This window comes from Schistosoma mansoni, chromosome W, assembly GCF_000237925.1.
Source record: "Schistosoma mansoni strain Puerto Rico chromosome W, complete genome".
NCBI classification, from domain to species: Eukaryota; Metazoa; Platyhelminthes; class Trematoda; order Strigeidida; family Schistosomatidae; genus Schistosoma; species Schistosoma mansoni.
This window is the reverse complement of record NC_031502.1, coordinates 46,834,907-46,855,298: the sequence shown is the minus strand read 5'-3', so window position 1 is coordinate 46,855,298 and position 20,392 is coordinate 46,834,907. Positions and strand designations below refer to the sequence as shown.

Sequence of the window (20,392 nt, the reverse complement as noted above, 5' to 3'; positions counted from 1 at the left end):
ACATGAAAAGTGTACTTCAAAGTATGAAGAATACAATCACAATAATGAATTAATTGATATTTCATCCTTTAGTGAACCAAATAATATGAACATGCAGCATTCATATCATGATGAAATACAACGTAGTCAATCACTATGCAGCAGAATAGAAAACTCACCAATTGATAACAATATATCTGCACAAGCTATAGAGAACAATATCTATTCATTAGTTTCATCTCTTAGAGATAAATCAGATATATCTTTACTACCAATGAATCAATTTACTGCTCCACCTTCGGTTCAGTCAACTACAGGAATAAACGATATTTATAACTTTTCATCTTTACTTTCCAATTCCACTCTATGGTTATCTCATTTAATGAAGAACAGCCAACTATCTATGCCTCCTTCAATAAATTCAGCCATATGGTCAAACACTAGTTCAGATGTTAATCATTTCACAGAGGAAACGACAAATTCCAATTGGCATTCAGATTCTAAAAATAATAACAGAGTAACAAAAAGTTATGAGTATGATATTACGTTTTCAAATAATGGTTTTCAACCAATTTCTAATAGAGCGTTTAATCCAATAATGATAAACAAACAATCAACACAAGCAGATCTATCAGTTGAACATCTAAATTTAAGTGAGCAAAGCATATATGACCGTATGGACGCATATAAATTACCCAAACCTGACTCAACTTCAGAACAAGTTTTAACTGATGGAATAAATGAATTAACCTCAAAATTTCGTGATATTAAACGTGTCGGTCATAATGGATTGTATTGTATTGTTTGCGGTGATATCAGCAGTGGAAAACATTATGGTATTTTAGCATGTAATGGTTGCAGTGGTTTTTTTAAACGATCTGTCAGGCGAAAACTTATATACAGGTATATAAATTTTCAAATAAATCAGTTTTACGTTTGCTTTTTTCATCTGAATTTTCATTTAAAAAACTTGAAACTTCAATTATAGTACTCATTCTCATGATCTCTTTAACTAATAATGTACTATTCAGTCAATTTATACAGGTTTTATACGATAATTATTATTAATAATTCTATAATATTTTCACAATTGAATTTCCGATTCGATCTAAGATAGACCACCATTGAAAACCCGGAAACACTAGATGGCCGTTCTATCCTAGTATTGGATTCCTCAGCAGTGAGCGTCCACAATCTCTCACGCCAGACTCAAACTCAGGACCCTCAATCTCGCTCACGAACGCTTAACTTATAGACCACTAAGCCGGCATCCAAAGGTGTTAAGACAAATTTCCTGGAGTTCTAGTTAGAAGCCGTGACCAGCGGAGTCCGACCCGTGTCATGTGTGAGACAGTTATCCATGTCAGACAATGGATGAAGGGTTTTGCAAGATCATGGATCGATTGAAGTTAGGTATTAACACTGTTGGATACCGGCTCAGTGGTTTATAGGTTAAGAGTTCGTGCACAAGATCGAGGGTCTTGAGTTCGAGCCTTGAGCGAGAGATCGTAGATGCGCAATGATGAGGAGTCCCATACTAGTATGAAATGGCCATCCAGTGCTTCTAGGTTTTTTAATGGTGGTCTATCTCAGATTCGTGAATTCAAATGTGAAAATAATACAACCTCCACAAATCCCCATACTGATAATTCTATAGTAGTTGAAGAACTCATTTTAGAATACACAGTCAATGTACTATATAGTAGACGCTCAAAACCTACCAAATTTATGGGGTTTTTTCCAACATTTCTTGAGGATTTAGATTAATAATAAATTTGTCATGTGCCAATTAACCTAATGACTATTTATATTATTGTCTATTAACAACAAGATACATCGATGTCACTTTTACATACATGGAATATATTCTATTCATCGTTTCTCCTATAGATGTCAAGCTGGTAACGGTTTATGTATTATTGACAAAGCTCACAGAAATCAGTGTCAAGCATGTCGAATGAAAAAATGTATCCGTATGGGTATGAATAAAGATGGTGAGTGGATGAATTAATGAACATAATGTTGAACTATAATAGTTGAAAAATTGGTTGATTAAAAATAATTTTATAATGAACATTAACATTGGGTTAGTTTTTAGTTTACTTGTCATATAATATTACTATTCTACAAAAATAAACCTATGGTTATACAAGAATATTAAAACGTTTCCGAAAATCTGTTTTTGTAAATCAATGACATTTTTGATGCTGCCACACTTGTAATATAACATCAACATTCCAAATATCTGTTCAGAATAAACAGAACTATTACTGAGATGGATGTTTAAAATCACTATATTGTATGGTTCATATTAATTGTGTAGATTAATAAGTTATTACTTGAACTAGTGTGTTATATCAACTCGGGGAAGAAATTTGAATTCCGTGTAGTTCGCCACTATAATGCCGATTATAGTTGAACGGATATAAATAACTTATCATAATTGTAAGATGATAAAGAAATGAAAAGTGGGAGTATATTTCTGGATTCAGTAATATATATGTTGCACAAGTGAATCGTAGGATAATGAGTATTCCCTGATATTTGGTAAACTTCGTTCAACAAATGGTATATGTCAACGATTAATTTAAACTTTCAACTAGTCAAGGGACAATATTCGGTCGATAAACATCAATCCTTCAAGGTTTTCATAAACTGAACTGATTTACTACCATCATGATCGGCAGAAAGGAGCTCGAACTAAAAAATAGAAAGTTCCCGATTATTTCCAACAAGTGACGATATCGCAGTTTGATTTATTAACGACTATTCTATGGATAACAATTTGACATATTATTCTGCTAAATTAAGTCATACTTTTGAAACCTCTGTAGTGGTTATTTTCTCAATTTTTAACTCTAAAATGTGATGACTCGTTAACTGTGTATTTCTTAGCAAGCTGATTCTCCTAGTATCACCATAAATTCACTTGAGAATATTCAGAAGCCAGAAAGCAGTTGTACCAAGAAAGTGTGTTTTGTTCATAATTTGTTTAATTCATAGGCACTCGATGAGCAAGCATACTTGGGAGTAAGTGAGTAAAAAAGAAAAATTTACGTATGAAAATGTTTTTTTACGATTGCTAATCAATATTTAAGTAAAGTTACTGATTACCCGAGTGTACGACCAGTGACAGAGTAGATAAACATTAGGATTCAGATATGCATTTATTCAAATTGTCAAATTAGTAATCATAATGCATCAAATATCTAAATTTTAGTAAGTAGATAGAAGAATATCACAAGCTTTACTTGACCTATCTTATGTGGCCTGGCAAAATAGGTAATACGAATAAAAAGTTGCGAGAGGCTTGTTATACCTTGACTGCTAAGATTTCATATCAAAAACAAAATAAGTTTAGTAAATTTAATATACAATTGCAAATATTTGTCGTTGTTTCAAGGATTATTATGGAGTATGTTAAAACAGTATAGACCTCCAGTATAAGTTAAATAATGATCGGTGATATCAGAGCAATGACCTGATCGACTAGACTACTAAATAGGAACATCAGTTACGTTCTCACACTATTTTCATCATTAAATTATTTTGTATAATGTTGATAATATAATACTGTTGTGTAAAATAACATTCCTTAAGCAATGTGAAAATTTAATTCCAATGGACAGTTAAACGATATTGATGTAGAAAATCCTAAACAATTTTTATCTGCCCAATGATGAATAATATTTCGACAGATTTAGTTGTCTTTAATGCCAAACATCGTAACACTGTAACTAAAATGTAATAATTAGAAATCTGAAAAATTGCTTCATAAAAACGAGATAAAAAATTTTGATCTAATCCACAGAATAAAAATTAGTTTTTCCGAAACGATTGCCAACTATATCAAAAATCCATAATACAAATAAACCTTCAAATACAGTTTACAAATTTTTTAAATTATTTCAGCTGTTCAGAATGAACGCCAGCCTAGAAAGAGTTCACACTTTGCTGCTCAAGGTAATTCAACACCATCTAAGCGTCAAACACTAGAGATATCTCATTCGCCAAATGACAAAGCATTTATTTCAGAATCTGCTAATAGCCAATTGATGAACGATAAATCGTTTGGAGAATCAATTAGCATACCTAAGGATTGTTCAAACCATAGTGCTTCTTCTGATTATACACCGCTCAATGAAAACAATCTATCGGAAAGTGTTAACACTTTTGAAAAAATCTTTGCAAACGAATCAGAGTGGATTCAAACACACCGTTTGAGGCAGAACAGTCATGTGTTAAAACGTTCAAACTCACTACATCACAGAAGGTTATCAAATAGAAAGTTTAATAATAAGATAGGAGCTTTCAATGAACCGAAATTTATTGACACAACTAAACTCCACCATTATCTGATAGGAGACAATTTACCTTTATGCTTTACTAATACTCAACAGAATACAATTTCGTCCACCACTGAAAACTCAAACAACTTTTGCTTCATACCATCTGTTTCTGTAACAAACGATACGACTAATTATCATCCATTTTATATGAACCAGTTTCCAACAATTAATTTACCAACATCAGAGCCAACGAGCACAACCACAGATAACTTGGACCATAGAGCGCCAAGACCATCATCTTCTTATTCAGATGTAAAAATGCAAAAATTTTATTTACATTTATTAAATATTTTCAATTTATCTAATAACCTCAAAGTTGCAAATGGAGAAATCCTAAGTCCAGGCAGAAATGATACTACTGATGGTGTGGCACGAAAAACTTTGGAATATATAAACAATTTACCAGAAAGTAAATGTCAACAAACTTCAGAAAATCTCACTAGTCACACAAAAAATAGAGATATCGGGTTAAGCATTAACAATATTTTGAAAAGTCTTCATAACTCTTATTTAAGTGACTGTATTTATGGTAGCGACGAGATTCCAGGATCAAAAACTACAAACCATTTACCCATGAATAACTTTAATTCTACCCCAACTCCAAATAGTTATTTTTTACCTACAAACAATTCTTCTCATCTCTTAAATAAAAATAACATAGATGACACTAGTTCAATAGTCTGTCAAGCATCAGGAAATAAAAATTCAGCTGAATCAGATAAACAGAACAAAGGTAAGTCCTTGAAAATCGCTTCTAATGACTAATTAATGGATTGCCTTTGTAGAGTATATAGTTTAACTCTTTGATAGCTACAGTATCATTTACAAAAACGCATTCTAAAAATCTGAATTTTGATCAGGTTGAGCAGTTTGTAGAATTTCGAATGATGCAATTTATTGGGCAAATACATGTTAATACATTTGACTTCGAGTTCAGTGTTTACAACCCACACTGAGATTACACAATGAACGTTTTTGAAATAACATTTTGTATGATTCTATACATATTTTTTTTTGTTTCAAAATAAATTCATCAGAATGGAACTAAAACTTTTAAATAGTTTAAATATCTTGGAATTGAAGTAATCTTCTATACTTATTTAAAATAGATCCTTCTTAATGATCAATTAAATGAACGGATTGTCAGTTTGTAGGACAATAAACTTTTGAATAATTTTACCGTTATATGTACAATTAATTTTGAAAATATTTATATGAATTCTACCTAAAACATTCTGATCTAGTTGTTTAATTATTATCCGAAGAAAGAATAATGATCTCTTCAGAAAAAAATGTACTGACTATACTAATAGTTTGGAGTTCAACCGGGTCTGTTGTGAGATAGTAACTTATTGAAGACAACGGTGAACGGTGGCGTAATTTTGTGGATTGGTTGAAGTTAGACATTAACACCGTTAGGTGTTGGCTCAGTGGTCTAGAGGTTAGGCGCTCGCACGAGAGATAGAAAATCCTGGGTTCAAATCCTGCTGGCGGGATTGTGGACGCGCACTGTTGAGGAATCCCATGCTAGTATGAAACGGCCGTCCAGTGCTTCTAGGTTTTCCATGGTGGTCTAGTTTTAATTGACTCATGAATTCAACTATAAAATATATATGTCTTTGAACATTCATTTTTAGATTATAAAATAAAACAAGGAAATTTAATAAAAGTTAGGAATAGGTTTGGAGTTTCAAGTGATCATTTGAGGAAAAAAATACTTTGATAATTAGTGTAAGCTTTCATTAATATAACATCGGTTACATTTATTTAGGTACCGACCATTATTATTTAGAGGCTTTTGTCCTGTCATTTAACTCACAGTAAAGAACAAGGTTGTTAAGTTCAAATATTTACTGGTAGAATAGATTAATTATTCTCTTTATTGATTTTCATTTCAAAAATATAAAAAGTACTTTTACTCTGTAGTTTCACAAAATAATTTAATAAATTTCACATTTAGTGATCTTTTAAATAATGTCCAAAACTCCTGTTTACAAACATCAGTTGAGCCAAATTATGTAGCACTATTTTTTTTATTAAAAAAGGAAACAAATTTAAGGTTATTCTGTAAAGGCATTTGGCGATATTTATATAATATGTACAAAAAGCCTTCCATCATCCACTTGTATCTCGCGGCTTGTTCTGTAATCTAATGAATCCTAAGCCATCTCTTCTGACATTCGAATGTTCTCCACAAGTCGTGCTTTCTGACTTGCTAAAAATCTCTCCGTCAGTCAACTGAAACAGTTTACACACCACTTTTCACCACACACTACTTACAAGCAATCTTCTTGGTAGTATTCATCACAAGTTAGCAAAACGTTATCGTAGAAGCTACCGCAGATGTTTATGAAAAGCAAAATATTCTCTTGTCTTATTTCAATATCAAGATAACATAACTTGCTTTATTATCACTGAATCCTAGAGGTTGTCAAACTTTGCTCAGTAAATTGTTTATGTAAGTAGTTTATAATATGTAAGCTATTTTAACTACAAATGAAAAGTTATGGTATTCTTGGTTCTGACACTCTTGAAAGCCTGTTTTTCAAAGTGTCTTTCACAACCCAACGAAGAATAACAAAGGAAAGTTACCTGGTAGTAAAATGCTACACGGATAATTCATCAACATATTTTACCTATTCATGTTGTATAGATCAGTAGTAGTCAGTTCACTACCTTATGTCTTGTTCATCAGTTGTTCCACAGTTATGAAAATAAACTCAATCTAGAGTACTCTTTTGTAAAATATTATAAACACATATTTGTCTTCGTTATTGTCGATGAGAACATTTGATGGGTCTACTGAATTTTAAAGAAACTGTTGTAACGGTAAACGAACCCCCGAAATCAATAGCTCTGTAAATCTTCAACATTTGATGCTGACCACATTAGTTTTAATGGACTCACCTAGCTGAAGGCACTCGGTCATGCATCCACACCAGATCACGAGTGGGTACGCTGTGATCAACTTCTCCTACAACAGTTAGCCAGCTTAGATCAGTCACTTCTCGATATATTGATAGCCTATAAAATGTATCTTTGTACATCTTCGCTTCTGACTTCTGATTTCGATTACAGAATGTGTTACTGGTTAAGGTGTTATCAAACTCAAAATACTTGTGGCATCTTTGCTGTATTACCAAATAAATTCATCTGCAAAACTCACCAAATTTTCCGATTTTTACTTTACATATAACTTCGTCCCAGTATTAATGATTGCACTGAAACTTAGATTCAGTACCCATTGGTTCAAATGACGTACCCTTACAAACTAAGCTATCAATTCATAAAATTCAACATATTCCTATATATAAACTTAGATCGCTTCATGATTTCATTGAAATATAAACCCTTATGCTTAATAGTAAATCATGGTTCATAACTTTTTTGCATCAAAAATTTAACGACTTATTGTTATTACGGTATTGTTAATGCTGAAATCTGTGTTATAATAGAATCCTTTTTGAAAACTTATTCTTTTGAATGTTTAGATGAAAAAGAAACGAGAGACTTATTACTAAATAGAACAATCCAACAATTTGAAGAATACATGAAAGCCTACAGTTTACAATCATCATTAACCACAGTCAAGTGTAATGAAATTAATAATGTAATTTCAAATGACAAATCACTCAAAAAAAGTTCATATTTAGCAAGTCCGAATACTGGCACCATATCAGATGACGTTAAATCTTCCTTTAGCGCCTTTCCAGTATGTACCAAGAATGATCTCGATAAATGGTTTCATGTTCAATCAAAAGATCAGCTTCAATATTCAAATGAAATTTTGTCTCAACTAAAATCAGACTTTGCAAATCAAACTAATTCCTTCATTGATTACATATTTGAGTCAAATAATTCAGTTACAAGATATCCTGGGAGTCAAGCTATAATACAGAAAATGTTCTCAGCATCATTTTATCCTCTGATTGAAAAACTTTTAAACTGGGTAGCAGGGATTCCACATTTTGATAGCCTATCTAAACAAGATCAGGTATTCGGAAGTTTTAGAAAGATGTTGTGCATTAAAGTAATAAAATGTGATAATTATGTTTACATGGAAGTTATTAATGAACCATGTTCTAACTCTCTGACTTAAGAAGCTTGGTTATCAGCGGAAAAGCTAATAAGGCTAAGTACTATCAGGGAGGCTCATATAATAAAACTGAACTTGCTATCACATTTCTGTCCTAAAATTATTCCCTTCTGGATAACCCTTGATTTTCATTTATTCTTATATGAAACATTTTTCTTTACTGTAACTGATAAATGCTTGTGATTTTGGAAGATCATTGGACAAAGCTTCTAAACTAGATTATGCATTTTTGGTTCGAATATATATGGGGCTAATAGTGAATGATACTGAGAAACTCGTAGTTGGAATAAAACAGTTGTTTAGAGTTTCCCGGATCTCAGTAGTTCCACAGTCGATTTAACTTTTTATAGTAACCGTTTTGAATCAGCATAACGTCGGTAAGAACTAAAAAGTAAAATCAGTATTACAGGTTATCCTGATGTTATTTAAATAATTATCTTGCCTAGTTCCATTCATTTTGTTATTAATATAAGTACATTTTTATTCCCATAACTGAAATTAAACAAATATTAATTGTACACTTATGTCTTGGACGTTTTGAGTTTAGCCATTTTGTAAGTGAAACAGTCGTCACTAGTGGAATTAGATAATAGTTGTTCAACATCAATAACTTTTTAAATCTGGAAATGTATACTATTTGACTCTAACAGAACGGTCTAATTATTAAGCGCTCACCGCAAGAAGAAAATGTTCTGAGTTCGATCGTTCCCAGGTCGTGGTTTTGTGATGATGAGGAGTCTCATACTAAGACGAAATGGCCGTCCGGTAATTCCTGATTTTCAGCAGTACCTAACTGAGGTCAATCTGACGGGTACCATCAATATATTAGTTATATATGTATAGTAATTTGGCTAAAAATTTGTAGATAAACTTGTTACACGATAAGATCATTTGAATAATACAGAAGACGAAATTGTTCACAAAAAATTAACATTAAGCTAACATTAAAGCTCTAGTTTTATACCACTGAACCTCGATTCAGTGGCCTAGAGGTTGTGTTTGCACTTGTGAGCGAAGGCCCTAAGTTGGATTCCCACTTGCGGGGTCGTGGATGCCCACTCCTGAGGAGTCTCATACTAAGATTAACCCCACACCTAGTGCTCTCAGTTTTTCCATAATTGTTTAGCCTTGATTTGTTTGTGATTTCAATGTGATTTAACAATTTCTAAGACCCTATACTAATAATATTTAACAAGCAAATGATGACATACCACATCAGTAGATATATATTAGCATTCAATTTATCTGAGCATCATATAGACAGCTATTGTATCCTTGTATGAAAAATCCCAAAGGTGTTATTACCTAAGACCTAAGATAGCAATAAGCCTAGGCTCTTAAATTTATGAATCCTACATGACGCCATCCAATGTTCGTACTGAGATGAAAGTTGGTTTCATAATGAATAATATTTTGTGCATTTGATCGATGTGTGAAATTCACTGAGCTTAACATGTGGGAAATCTTAATATGCACACATGAAGGTAATTACTGAAATATTTGATAGACACTACGGGTTTCTTAAAACGTTTTGCTTTTTGTTTATTAAAATTTTCTTAATTAAAAAACCTGCTGAGATAACATTCTGTTGTTGTTTGCTTTTTATAACTATTATATTCAGAAAATTTTATTTTCTCGAACATGGATGAATGTACTTATGTTATTCTGGTTAGAAAGTCAGCAACAACAATTACAAAACCCTTGGAATCGAACAAGCTCGAAATGTCAACTCACTGAAAACTGTTGGAGTTTACCGACAGATTTATGTGAAGAATATAGAAATATTCAGGTAAAGTTTAATTTTAGAGAAAAGATGGATCACAATTTTCTGATCTTTGTCATTACACGAGAATATATCAAGTTTTCTTTTTCTTTCCAAGAATCCCCATCATATTTTCTATCATGATTGTTTTTTGTCCAGCTTTTTGTTTAATAATATGTTAAGTAACAGTCTGGTGTATGCTACCGATGTCGACAGATATAAGTACTTAGTATCATCAATCGAAAGTAAAATGCTTAGAGTCAGAAGGTTAAGAAGATCAAAGAAAGAGGCCGAGAACAAAGAGTGATTGGTGTGGAGACGAAGGAACAATGATGTCCGAAACGGTTGATTGACATTTTGCAAATGAAGTATTTACTGTATGGTTCTCAGATTTTACTAAGATGTTCTGTAATTTTGTATTCACATACATTTAGTTGTCCCCACTTGTGTCCTCGTTCACTACAATAGGATAAATTACTTTACTATGTAGATGTATATTTTAATGTAATATAGATCTATTTTCGGTATAAGAATAAGTGGTGATTCAAACAGATTTATTTATTTATTTTGAACACCAACAACAGATAAGCATTACTAGCCTGTCTTCAGATTCTAACAGAATAAAGAGAATATATCGCCATGGGTTGATAACCAATATTTTTCAACTAATAACTATCATAGATCATAAAATGATGATTGATTTTTCGTTCCTTTTCACCCAGTTAAATACAAACTAGAAAAAAAAATCATCTACGGGAAAGTTTGTCAGATTCATTGAGAAGATTACGTACAAATATAATTATTATTGATAACTTTATTTTCAGTATTCTTGAAAATTATTGAATTACATAGTTTACCACAAATTGCAAACAAATAAGCAAACAAACAAGGTGATAGTGACGTTACAAATGATCAAAAGTAGAACACAGTAAGGAGATAATTGATAAAGTAAATGGTGATACCACATCAATAAACATATACTGTCTAACGAGTTACTTCAAAAGAAATTAAACGTTCCTAGTACTATCTAGATAAAATGCAATTGATTCGGTATTGCATTGTTTTAACTTTCATTAAATGATATCTATTAAAGAATTGATGCATCACTATGCAAATACTAAAAAAGTAGACAAAATTTTAGCAACGTATAAGATGGATAGATATTAGAAATTAATAAACAAAATAGACAAAATCACTTGCTTAAATCCATGAATTGTGCCTTAAGTAATTACAGTGATTGTAATGTATATAGTTCCAACGTTTCTTCTACATATTGATACGAGCTTCTTTAAGTAATATATATTTAACATCGATTTACTTTGGTTCCGATTTCTGTCAAATTGTTCTTTGGAAATCTGACAGATGATCATCGAAATCATTAGGTTTTTATCAATACAATACTGAAATATTATATAATATAAATTCATTGAGAAAAAAGTAAGTAGGAGAGAATCAACCAGTTAAGTTGTACACATTGAACAGTGAAGAGAGGGAAAGAAATCAAATAAAGACTTATCATTCAAATTGTTCACCATAGAAATCAAATACTAACCACCATTAATTTACGAGTATAAAATTCATGTCTCCATCTATTAATTGTGATTAATTTAGCGAACCTTATCAAATTTAAAAGATGTTTATGTTTCGTTTTGATGTACATTGCATGTTTCGCATTAATTTATTAAGATTAAGTAGAAATATTCATAATTTCTAGTTTCCCTGGAAATAGGCTTTTAAATCATACTTATTTACGCCTGTTATCACTCATGAAGGAGCATAGACCGCTTACAAGCATTCTTCATTCAACCCTGTTCCAAACAACTCTTTCCAGTTACTATCCATTTCTTTCATGTCTGCTTCTGATTCCCGACCTGGTGTGTTCTTTAGTCCTCCAATTTTCCGATTCCCCTCAGGATTTCAAGCTGGGGCTTGCCTCGTGATGCAGTTTGGTGATTTCCGTCACACATGTCCTACACACTTCCAAAGTATTGCATGCTTCCTCTTCAGTGTCGATGTCTTCATAATCCAGTCAATCACAATAAGAGAGAGAAGGGAGGAGAGTAAGCAGCCTTGTCTGACTCCGGTTCTCATTTGGAATGCATCTCTCAGCTGTCCTCCATGCACGAATTCGCACTTTATTTTGTTGTATGAGTTGTAGATAATGTTGACAATCTTCTCAGCTACTCACTCCATAGTGTCGAAGAAGTTTCCATCATGTTCTCCAGTCCACACTGTCAATGAAGTTGATGTATAGTAACGAGTTCCATTCAACCGGTTGTTCAACGACGATCCGTGGTGTCGCGATTTGGTCTGTGCACAACCAACCCTTACGAAATCCAGCCTGTTGATCTCAAAGTTGGGCATCTACTGAATCTTTCATTCGGTGCAACAACACTATTAAAAACCTTTACTGGTACTGACAGTAATGTAATGCCTCTGTAGTTGTTACATTTTCTCACATCTCCTTTCTTTGATATCTTGACGAGGCGTCATTCTTTCCAGTCTGACTGTCCGCAATTATTCTTCATCCCAAATCTTCTTGAATAGAAGGTGAAGCATGTTTGCAGTCACTTCTGTGTCTGACTTTAGTGTTTCAGTTGGTATATTGTCACATCCTAATGCTTTACCACACTTGGTTTGTCTGATAGCCACCCTCATTTCCTCGGTCGTTGTTGACGTGACATCTATAGGAATGTCTGTGTGTACTGCTTCAATATCTGGTGAATTCAATGGAGCTGGTCTATTTTAAAGAGTCCCTCGAAGTATTCTACCCATCTAATACTCTGTTCTCGAATCTCGGTGATTGTCCTACCTTCTTTGTACTTGACCGGTCTCTCTGGTTTACTAAATTTCTCTACTAGTTTCTTCGTTGTATAATATATTTGTTTCATATTTCCTCTTCTTATGGCTATCTCTACTGTCGTTGCTAGTTCTTCCACATATTTCTGCTTGTCAGTTCCAATGCTCTTCTTCACTTTTTTGTTTACTTCTGTGGATTCAGCTTGTGTCTTGAAATTCTCTGTTGTTATTCGACTGTTGTTAATTACTGTCTTCTCTTTCTTCCTTTCTTTAATCTTGTCAAGGGGTTCGATGGAGTTCTATTCCTTATGATGATGCTTCTTTCGGTCCCTCTAGCGGTTATCAAACTCTTTCGATCATGACGTAGTATGGCCATTAATCTAAGTAACTAGAAATCGCATACATTATTTTGAAATGTTGGGTGGTTGCAGGTAGCTGTCGAAAAACCTAGGACCTTGGTAAATAAATATCTATACAGTTTAACGACATATGTTGCGACAAATTCATCAATATTTTACTAGGGAGTGAGACATAAACTGTACTGAAATCAGTAGTCTGACATTATAAGCTGAAGTTCTAAGTCCCATTATATCAAGTTTCAATCAAACTAGTTTGAATTTTTGGGTGTTTTTGTTTGAATGAATAATATTTTCGGTTCTAATTTTTTCTACAATTTTGATAGCCTGATACCATTGAATTGAACTTATTGAAAATGATTCTTCTCTTCAATGTGAATCCATTAGAAATATCCAGAAGTGAAAGTATTGATTATATTCAGAGACAATTAAGATTACAATTAACCCAGTATGAATGGATCACTCATCCAAATAATATATCAAGGTGAGAAATCTTTTATTAACCAATTGTTTAAAATTGAACATAATAAATGGCTTTCATGAACATATGGAACTAAATTTTCCTAGAAACAAATTTGATCATGTATTTGTTCTTTTTACTATCATAGATAGATAGATCAAAACATCTAGTATACTGCCTAATTGAAACGGGATTAAAATAATAAATTTATCTTCTATCTTCGTACGTAACCTATAATAAATATTATATTACACAAAACAGTAAGAGAGAAAAAGTGTAAAAAGGTTATAATACAAATAGATTTCGATAATTAAAATCAACACCTTAGATACTAAAATGTGTCTGTATGAAATTCAATCTAATGGATGTTTTATTACTAGTTCCATTATAATTAAACTACTTAATAAATATTGCCTGTTATTTTAAAAGAACAGTTTATAGTTAATGTTCTACTATTAAATTGTTGGATATAGTTGAAATATCTTTTAACGAAGTGATAATTGAGGGTTGTTTGTGGAGATTTTTAGTAATTTTTATATATAGTTGAAATTATGAGTCAATAGAAGCTAGACCACCATGGGAAATGTGGAAACACTGGACGGCCGTTTCGTCCTATTGTGGGACTCCTCACCAGTGCGCATCCATAATCCCGTCTCGCGAGATTCGAACCCAGAACCTACAAGTCTCGAGCGCTAGCACTTTACCGATAGACCACTGAGCCGGCATCCAACGGTGTTAATGTCTTACTCCAACCAATCCACGAAGTTGAGCAACCATTTCACCAATGTCTTCAGTGAGTTGATATCTCCGAACAGACCTGGTTGAAGTAATAATTAATTTTTGGCATGGTTTCTATCCAAAGTAGAATTCAAATGTTTATCTATCTTAGAAATATTTTTTAGTATCATTTTAGTATCATAATCAATTTCTAATAAGAACTGATTTAATTAAAACATAGAATTAATCAAACTGTTCCGAAAATGTAAATGAAATAGTAAATATTACACTTTATTATGGATAGAGTTATAAGAATAAGAATTGTCCATGTTTTGGCTTGGATATTTTTAAAAGAAAAATGATTGATAAATAATGAATCAAACATATAAAGATCTCCACAAAAACCCCCTTCTAATAATAATCATATGCTCACTAGTGACTGGCTCCATGAGGTATTTCCTGGAGTTCTAGTGAGAAGCAGTAACCAGTGGAACTCAACCAGATCTGCGGGGAAATATCAACTCACTGAAGACATTGGTGAATGGTTGCTCAATTTCGTGGATTGGTTAGAGTTAGACATTAACACCGTTGGATGCCGGCTCAGTGGTTTAGAGGTTAGGCGCTACACGCGCGAAACTGATAGGTCCTGCGTTCGAATCTCACGGGGTGGGATCATGGATGCGCACTGGTGAGGAGTCCCACAATAGGACGAAACGGCTGTCCAGTGCTTCCAGGTTTTCCATGGTGGTCTAGCTTCAATTGACTTATGATTTCAACTACATATTACGATTAGTCTGAAAGAAAAGGTCAATGTATATGAGTCCGTTTTGAATAACATAGCAAGGGTATGTTATATTACTAAGCACAATAGATGGTATGAAAATAAGTAAGCTTATCTGGAGTACTAGAGCAAATGGCTAAAGTAATGTTCTATAAAAAATCTCTTTAAAATACATACAACTATACTTTGTCTATTTTGAAATGTCGCCTTCATTAACTCTTTTAATATTACATTACCACGATCTTGTCTACTGAATTTCTTTCCTTTACTCTATAAAAAATTAACATTTTCCAGTTACATTATTTGTTGTATCTCAAAGTCATATGCTAGAAATTGAAACACTAACTTGCATAATAAGCAAAGATGGATAGTGGCTAGAAGTGGAATCCAGGATGCGTGTTTCGTCCTATTTGGGACTTGTCAGCTGGATGTACCTGCATCTCAGAGTTGATGTTTACTCTGGGACTCGAACTTAGTACCTTTCGCTTCAAACGCCATCGCGTTATCTTCTCAGCTACTGAGACAGTATGCACATATGCTAATAAGAGACTGATCAATTGCAGTCCTAAACATCAATGTGAAGATTCAAACAAATGATACCAAGTGAATAACTTACATAATTAGAATCTTATTTCATTTTTGAAGTAATCTGGATCATCAACAATATAGTTTCTTCTTCTTGTTACAAATTTTGTATTTCTTAGCAATTTATGAATTACTTTTCTCTTTCTTTTTTACTTTCAGATGTAATCAACTTCTACTTTTGAATGCATCAATACAAAAATTGGATAAAACAATATTTAAAGACAATATTTTTATTGAAAACATTTCCTGATAGTTAATAAATTCTTTATCAAAGACAAACATACTATTATTATTATTATCAATATTATACTAAAATAAATAATGATAGTAGAGTATGACAATCTATTATCCATAATAAAAAACATCATTTTATGAAAAGATCATAGTTTTGATGTATTTAATTAACATTAGACTAATTGAAAAATTAAATTAAAACTATTTCGGTTTGTTTTTGTTTTGTCTTTTTTCGCTTATTCAATAAGTAGTGAGTAAGATTACTTACTTACTTACGCCTGATACCCCTCGTGGAGGAGCATAGGCCGATCACCAGTTCTGGTTAGTGTTTTTTGAGAGAGTTAGTTTTCTAAGGGATGGGATCGTAAACCCCATGCCCAACGCCCTCCTTTGTCCGGGCTTGCGAACGGCATCAACTCTATAAGAGCTACAGGCGGAGTTAGTGAGTAAGATAGTAAATTTAAAAAAAATATTTAAACATTAAATTTTCTGGTAAAAAATATATTAAGTGTATTTGTTCAGAAGAAGTGTAAGTATATTATTTCTTAATCTATGTATGAATGTCCAAGATGAAAATTGACTGAATCCTTTCTTACTATGTACTAATTTTTTCTTTGCAATAACAGCAAATATTCAGAAAGGTTAATGGTATTATACACCACTTATTCTGTATGCTAAATATTTATATGTTAAGAAAGCTTTGAGTTTAAATTTGAAAGTATAATAGCTACTTGTCACAATGAAATAGAGGTAATATCCAATAAACAGATTTCATTGTTAGGGTATTGAGCAGAACATGAGTGGAAACAATCGAATGTATTTAAGCACAAAGTACAGACTATCTCACTAAAATCTGACAACCATACAGCAAATAGTTAATTTGCAAACTATCAATCAATTGTCTCAATCTTGACCATTTCTTCTGCAAATATCAGTCCATAGTCTTCGATTATTATTGTTCATGCATTTTCATACCAATCGCGTTTCTCTTTCGTCCTTGCGTTATCGATCTTCTATTAAAATACATTCAATACCCGATATCATTATATACTACTTGTGTGGATATAAGTAGCCCCACCACACTAGCACTTAAGAAACACCAAGAATACATCTAGACTTTTTTACCAATATGGTAAACTTGAACTATTATTGGCAGATTTATAAAAAATAACCACTACTCACAAATCCAAATGTCAATCTGTATAAATTGATCTAGCTCTCAATTCTAACCGTATATTAGCGTCTAACTGTCAGTATATATATATAATTTCTAAATGATACGTGTTATATGTTGTTTCCTAATCATGTGACTATACCAGTAATGTATTGCTCGTGCGGAATATTTTCTAGCATACTATACTACGAATAGTGAACAGTTAGGTTGAAACTGGTAGAGAGAAGTTAACACTTTTAAAGTTCTTTTTGGTCTAATCTCTTGATGAAAAAAAATAATAATTCTATTACATAGACAGTTTTTTGAGTAGACTGAATTTTTAGTTCGTTTTTTGTATATGGCTATCTGAATTTGAATTTTTACCATCTAATTACATTTTCTGCGTTTAAAAAAATTCATCTTGTGTTTTTTTTCATCAAACTACTCTTACTAAAATTGTGCTTATTAACATTAAAAGAATTTTCAAGGAGCAGTTAAAATTTTCAGGTAACTTATGATAATGTAAATGATAAGATGAGATTCGAAAAATTAAACCAAACAAATTACCTGCAAAAGTGAATACATGTATATAACAAGCTTAATTTTTAATCGACATCAATTAATATCCAGTGTTGGTTCCATCACTTTATCAAGAAAATAAACATTTCCCTGCATTTACTGATAGTTTAACTGATTTTATGAAAGATACTTAAAGCCAAAATGTGTCAAAACGAAAACTGGAAAAACTTAAAAATTCCGATTTAGTTCATTAACTATTGTTATAGTTATGAAACTTTCTCAAATAATGCATAATTAGTTTTTCTTTGTCAATAAATTCAATCCTATTAACATCGTTTTAACTTCAAACTAACCGAAGGGTCAATTCTCCTCATCATTCTTTGTATTGTAGGTAGAGTTATGGAGTCAGAAAAGTATTTTAGACAGAGTTAAATAGCGGATAGCAGTGGAATACAAGACGCGCATTTCGTAATATATGGGACTTGTCATTTAAATTTGTCTGTAATCTAATGTTGATAGTTAGAGTGAAGCTCAAACCCATTGCTTCTTTCTTCAAATTATGGTGCATTAACTATTAAGCTGTTATAACGCATCTCCGTTGCACAAAGCATTGAAGTTAGTAGCTAAAAAGGTAGCGCAGTAGTGTTTAAAGCAAAAGTCACTGGGTCTAAGTCTTGCTGTAAAAATGAACACTAGAATCCAAACACATCCAGTTGATGAGTCCCATATAGTAAGAAAGGCGCGTCTTGGATTCCACAGCTATCCACTAAACAACTTAGAAATACTTGTGACTAATGTCCGTCTTGTGCCATTAAGCTCAGGATGTATGTGAGCTCAAAGTGACTGATTAATTGTAGCTTTTAACATTGATAACGAGGAGATTCAAAGCCTTACGACTGGATTAATCAGAATAGTAGTTGGCAATAAACAGAATACAAATCCATCCTAATTTAGTCAACTATAAGTTCAGAAAGTATCAATTACTTGATATTGTTACATTTAAATAAAACGCCATTGAAAAGATAGAATTTTTCGCTTTAACACTAAATTATTCTTTCGTTTTAATCTCTCTTTATTATCTTATTAATAAACCATCTATAAGAAGAGAAACTTTAACTAATCAACACTAAAACTTATTGCTACTGCCCTAAAGCATCAAAATTTACATATATGTCATGTGGAGATGATAACATTAAACTACTTAAATAAAACCATCTGTTTGTTTCAATTTTGTCTTAGTGATTAAATTTCTGTGAAATAAGAAATATATCATGCATGTAATTTTTCTTTTATTCAATAAATATTATCTTCACAATTTATATATTATCACCCTATCAAAATAAGAAAAAACATGCATACTTACACAAAACATACACACTAATACACTTGAAAATCAACTTATTATGTAATCATCTAACTGACCTGATATATTTTTCTATTTTATTATAATTATTCTGCATGAAATCAAATAAACATAAAAAATACTATGCTTAATAAAGCTGAATTATTGAAAATTATCTTTTCTTTTACAATTAACATCACACCTTTATCTGTTTTAATTAGATTTTTGGCACAATCTTTGATCTAACGTTATAGATTCATATTGAATTCTATATTCATCATAATACTTAAAGTTATTTAGATATTTATAATTATTTAATTAGAATAAATTATGTCTATACTGTTGATGATTATAATTACATTAATTAGTTATAAATGTTGTATAGGTATAAGTTGATAAGTACTAATATTAATGGAACAATAATAAGTTATCTTTACCTACATCTTTCTTACCCTTATCTTCATACTACTTATATTATTCTTTGATTTTTCTCTTTTACATTGAATGGATTCAATGTTTTTCAAGACAACAATCTAATATAACTATTCTGTAAGCATTAATTTCATGATACTTTAAAGAGTAACATCACAAAGTGATGTATATCATTTCATTTACCAGAATGGGAGTGTAAAACATTTATGAAGACTTGAAAAAAGAAAACACAAAAACGCTATGGAAAAACAAGCCAATCAAAGAGATAAAAATATATTTGTAATAAAAGAGGAATCATTGAAAGCATGAATAGAATAGAATAGAATAGAAAGAATATTACACATTGACGTTTGAATCAATTAAGCGTAAAATTCAACCAACAGAAAAGCACGAATCAATAATACGCTTGAATTAATAAAAATATTCGTGTAATGAATAAATGAGGTGTTTTCTTTAATTCTTTATATTGTATATTGTTATGTCTTCTTTAAATACCTAATGAGTTGTCTCTTAATATGTCTAAAAAAAAATTTGAATAAATTTATAGTTTTCTTATTTTGATATATCAAATGAGAATGATTGTTATACCTTTAGGGTATTATTGTTATTATTATTCAATTTGTCACTTTTAATATCCACTTTTTTTGAGAATGTAAAAACTTTGATTTCATTGATAATTTTTTTTGCTTTTTTTCTTTTCCTCCAATAAAAATAAACAAACTACTTAGCTAGATGAACTTTCATTAATCAAATCAAACTAAAAAATATATTTAGTTCATAATACACTAACACTATTGTATTTAATAGTTTAATTCTAATGTTGTATTG

The 20,392-nt window shown here is 31.5% G+C and overlaps 1 protein-coding gene across 1 annotated transcript; it reads left to right on the top strand.

Annotated features, from left to right (window-relative positions):
* Window positions 1-85: 85 nt before the first annotated feature.
* Window positions 86-16,134, top strand: Smp_167770 (photoreceptor-specific nuclear receptor related; the record flags this gene model as incomplete). Its single annotated transcript, XM_018789916.1, has 6 exons — window positions 86-882; window positions 1,870-1,973; window positions 3,892-3,942; window positions 7,820-8,322; window positions 13,668-13,825; window positions 16,044-16,134. 6 exons carry the CDS (start codon window positions 86-88, stop codon window positions 16,132-16,134), a joined length of 1,704 nt encoding a protein of 567 aa, XP_018655311.1.
* Window positions 16,135-20,392: the final 4,258 nt, after the last annotated feature.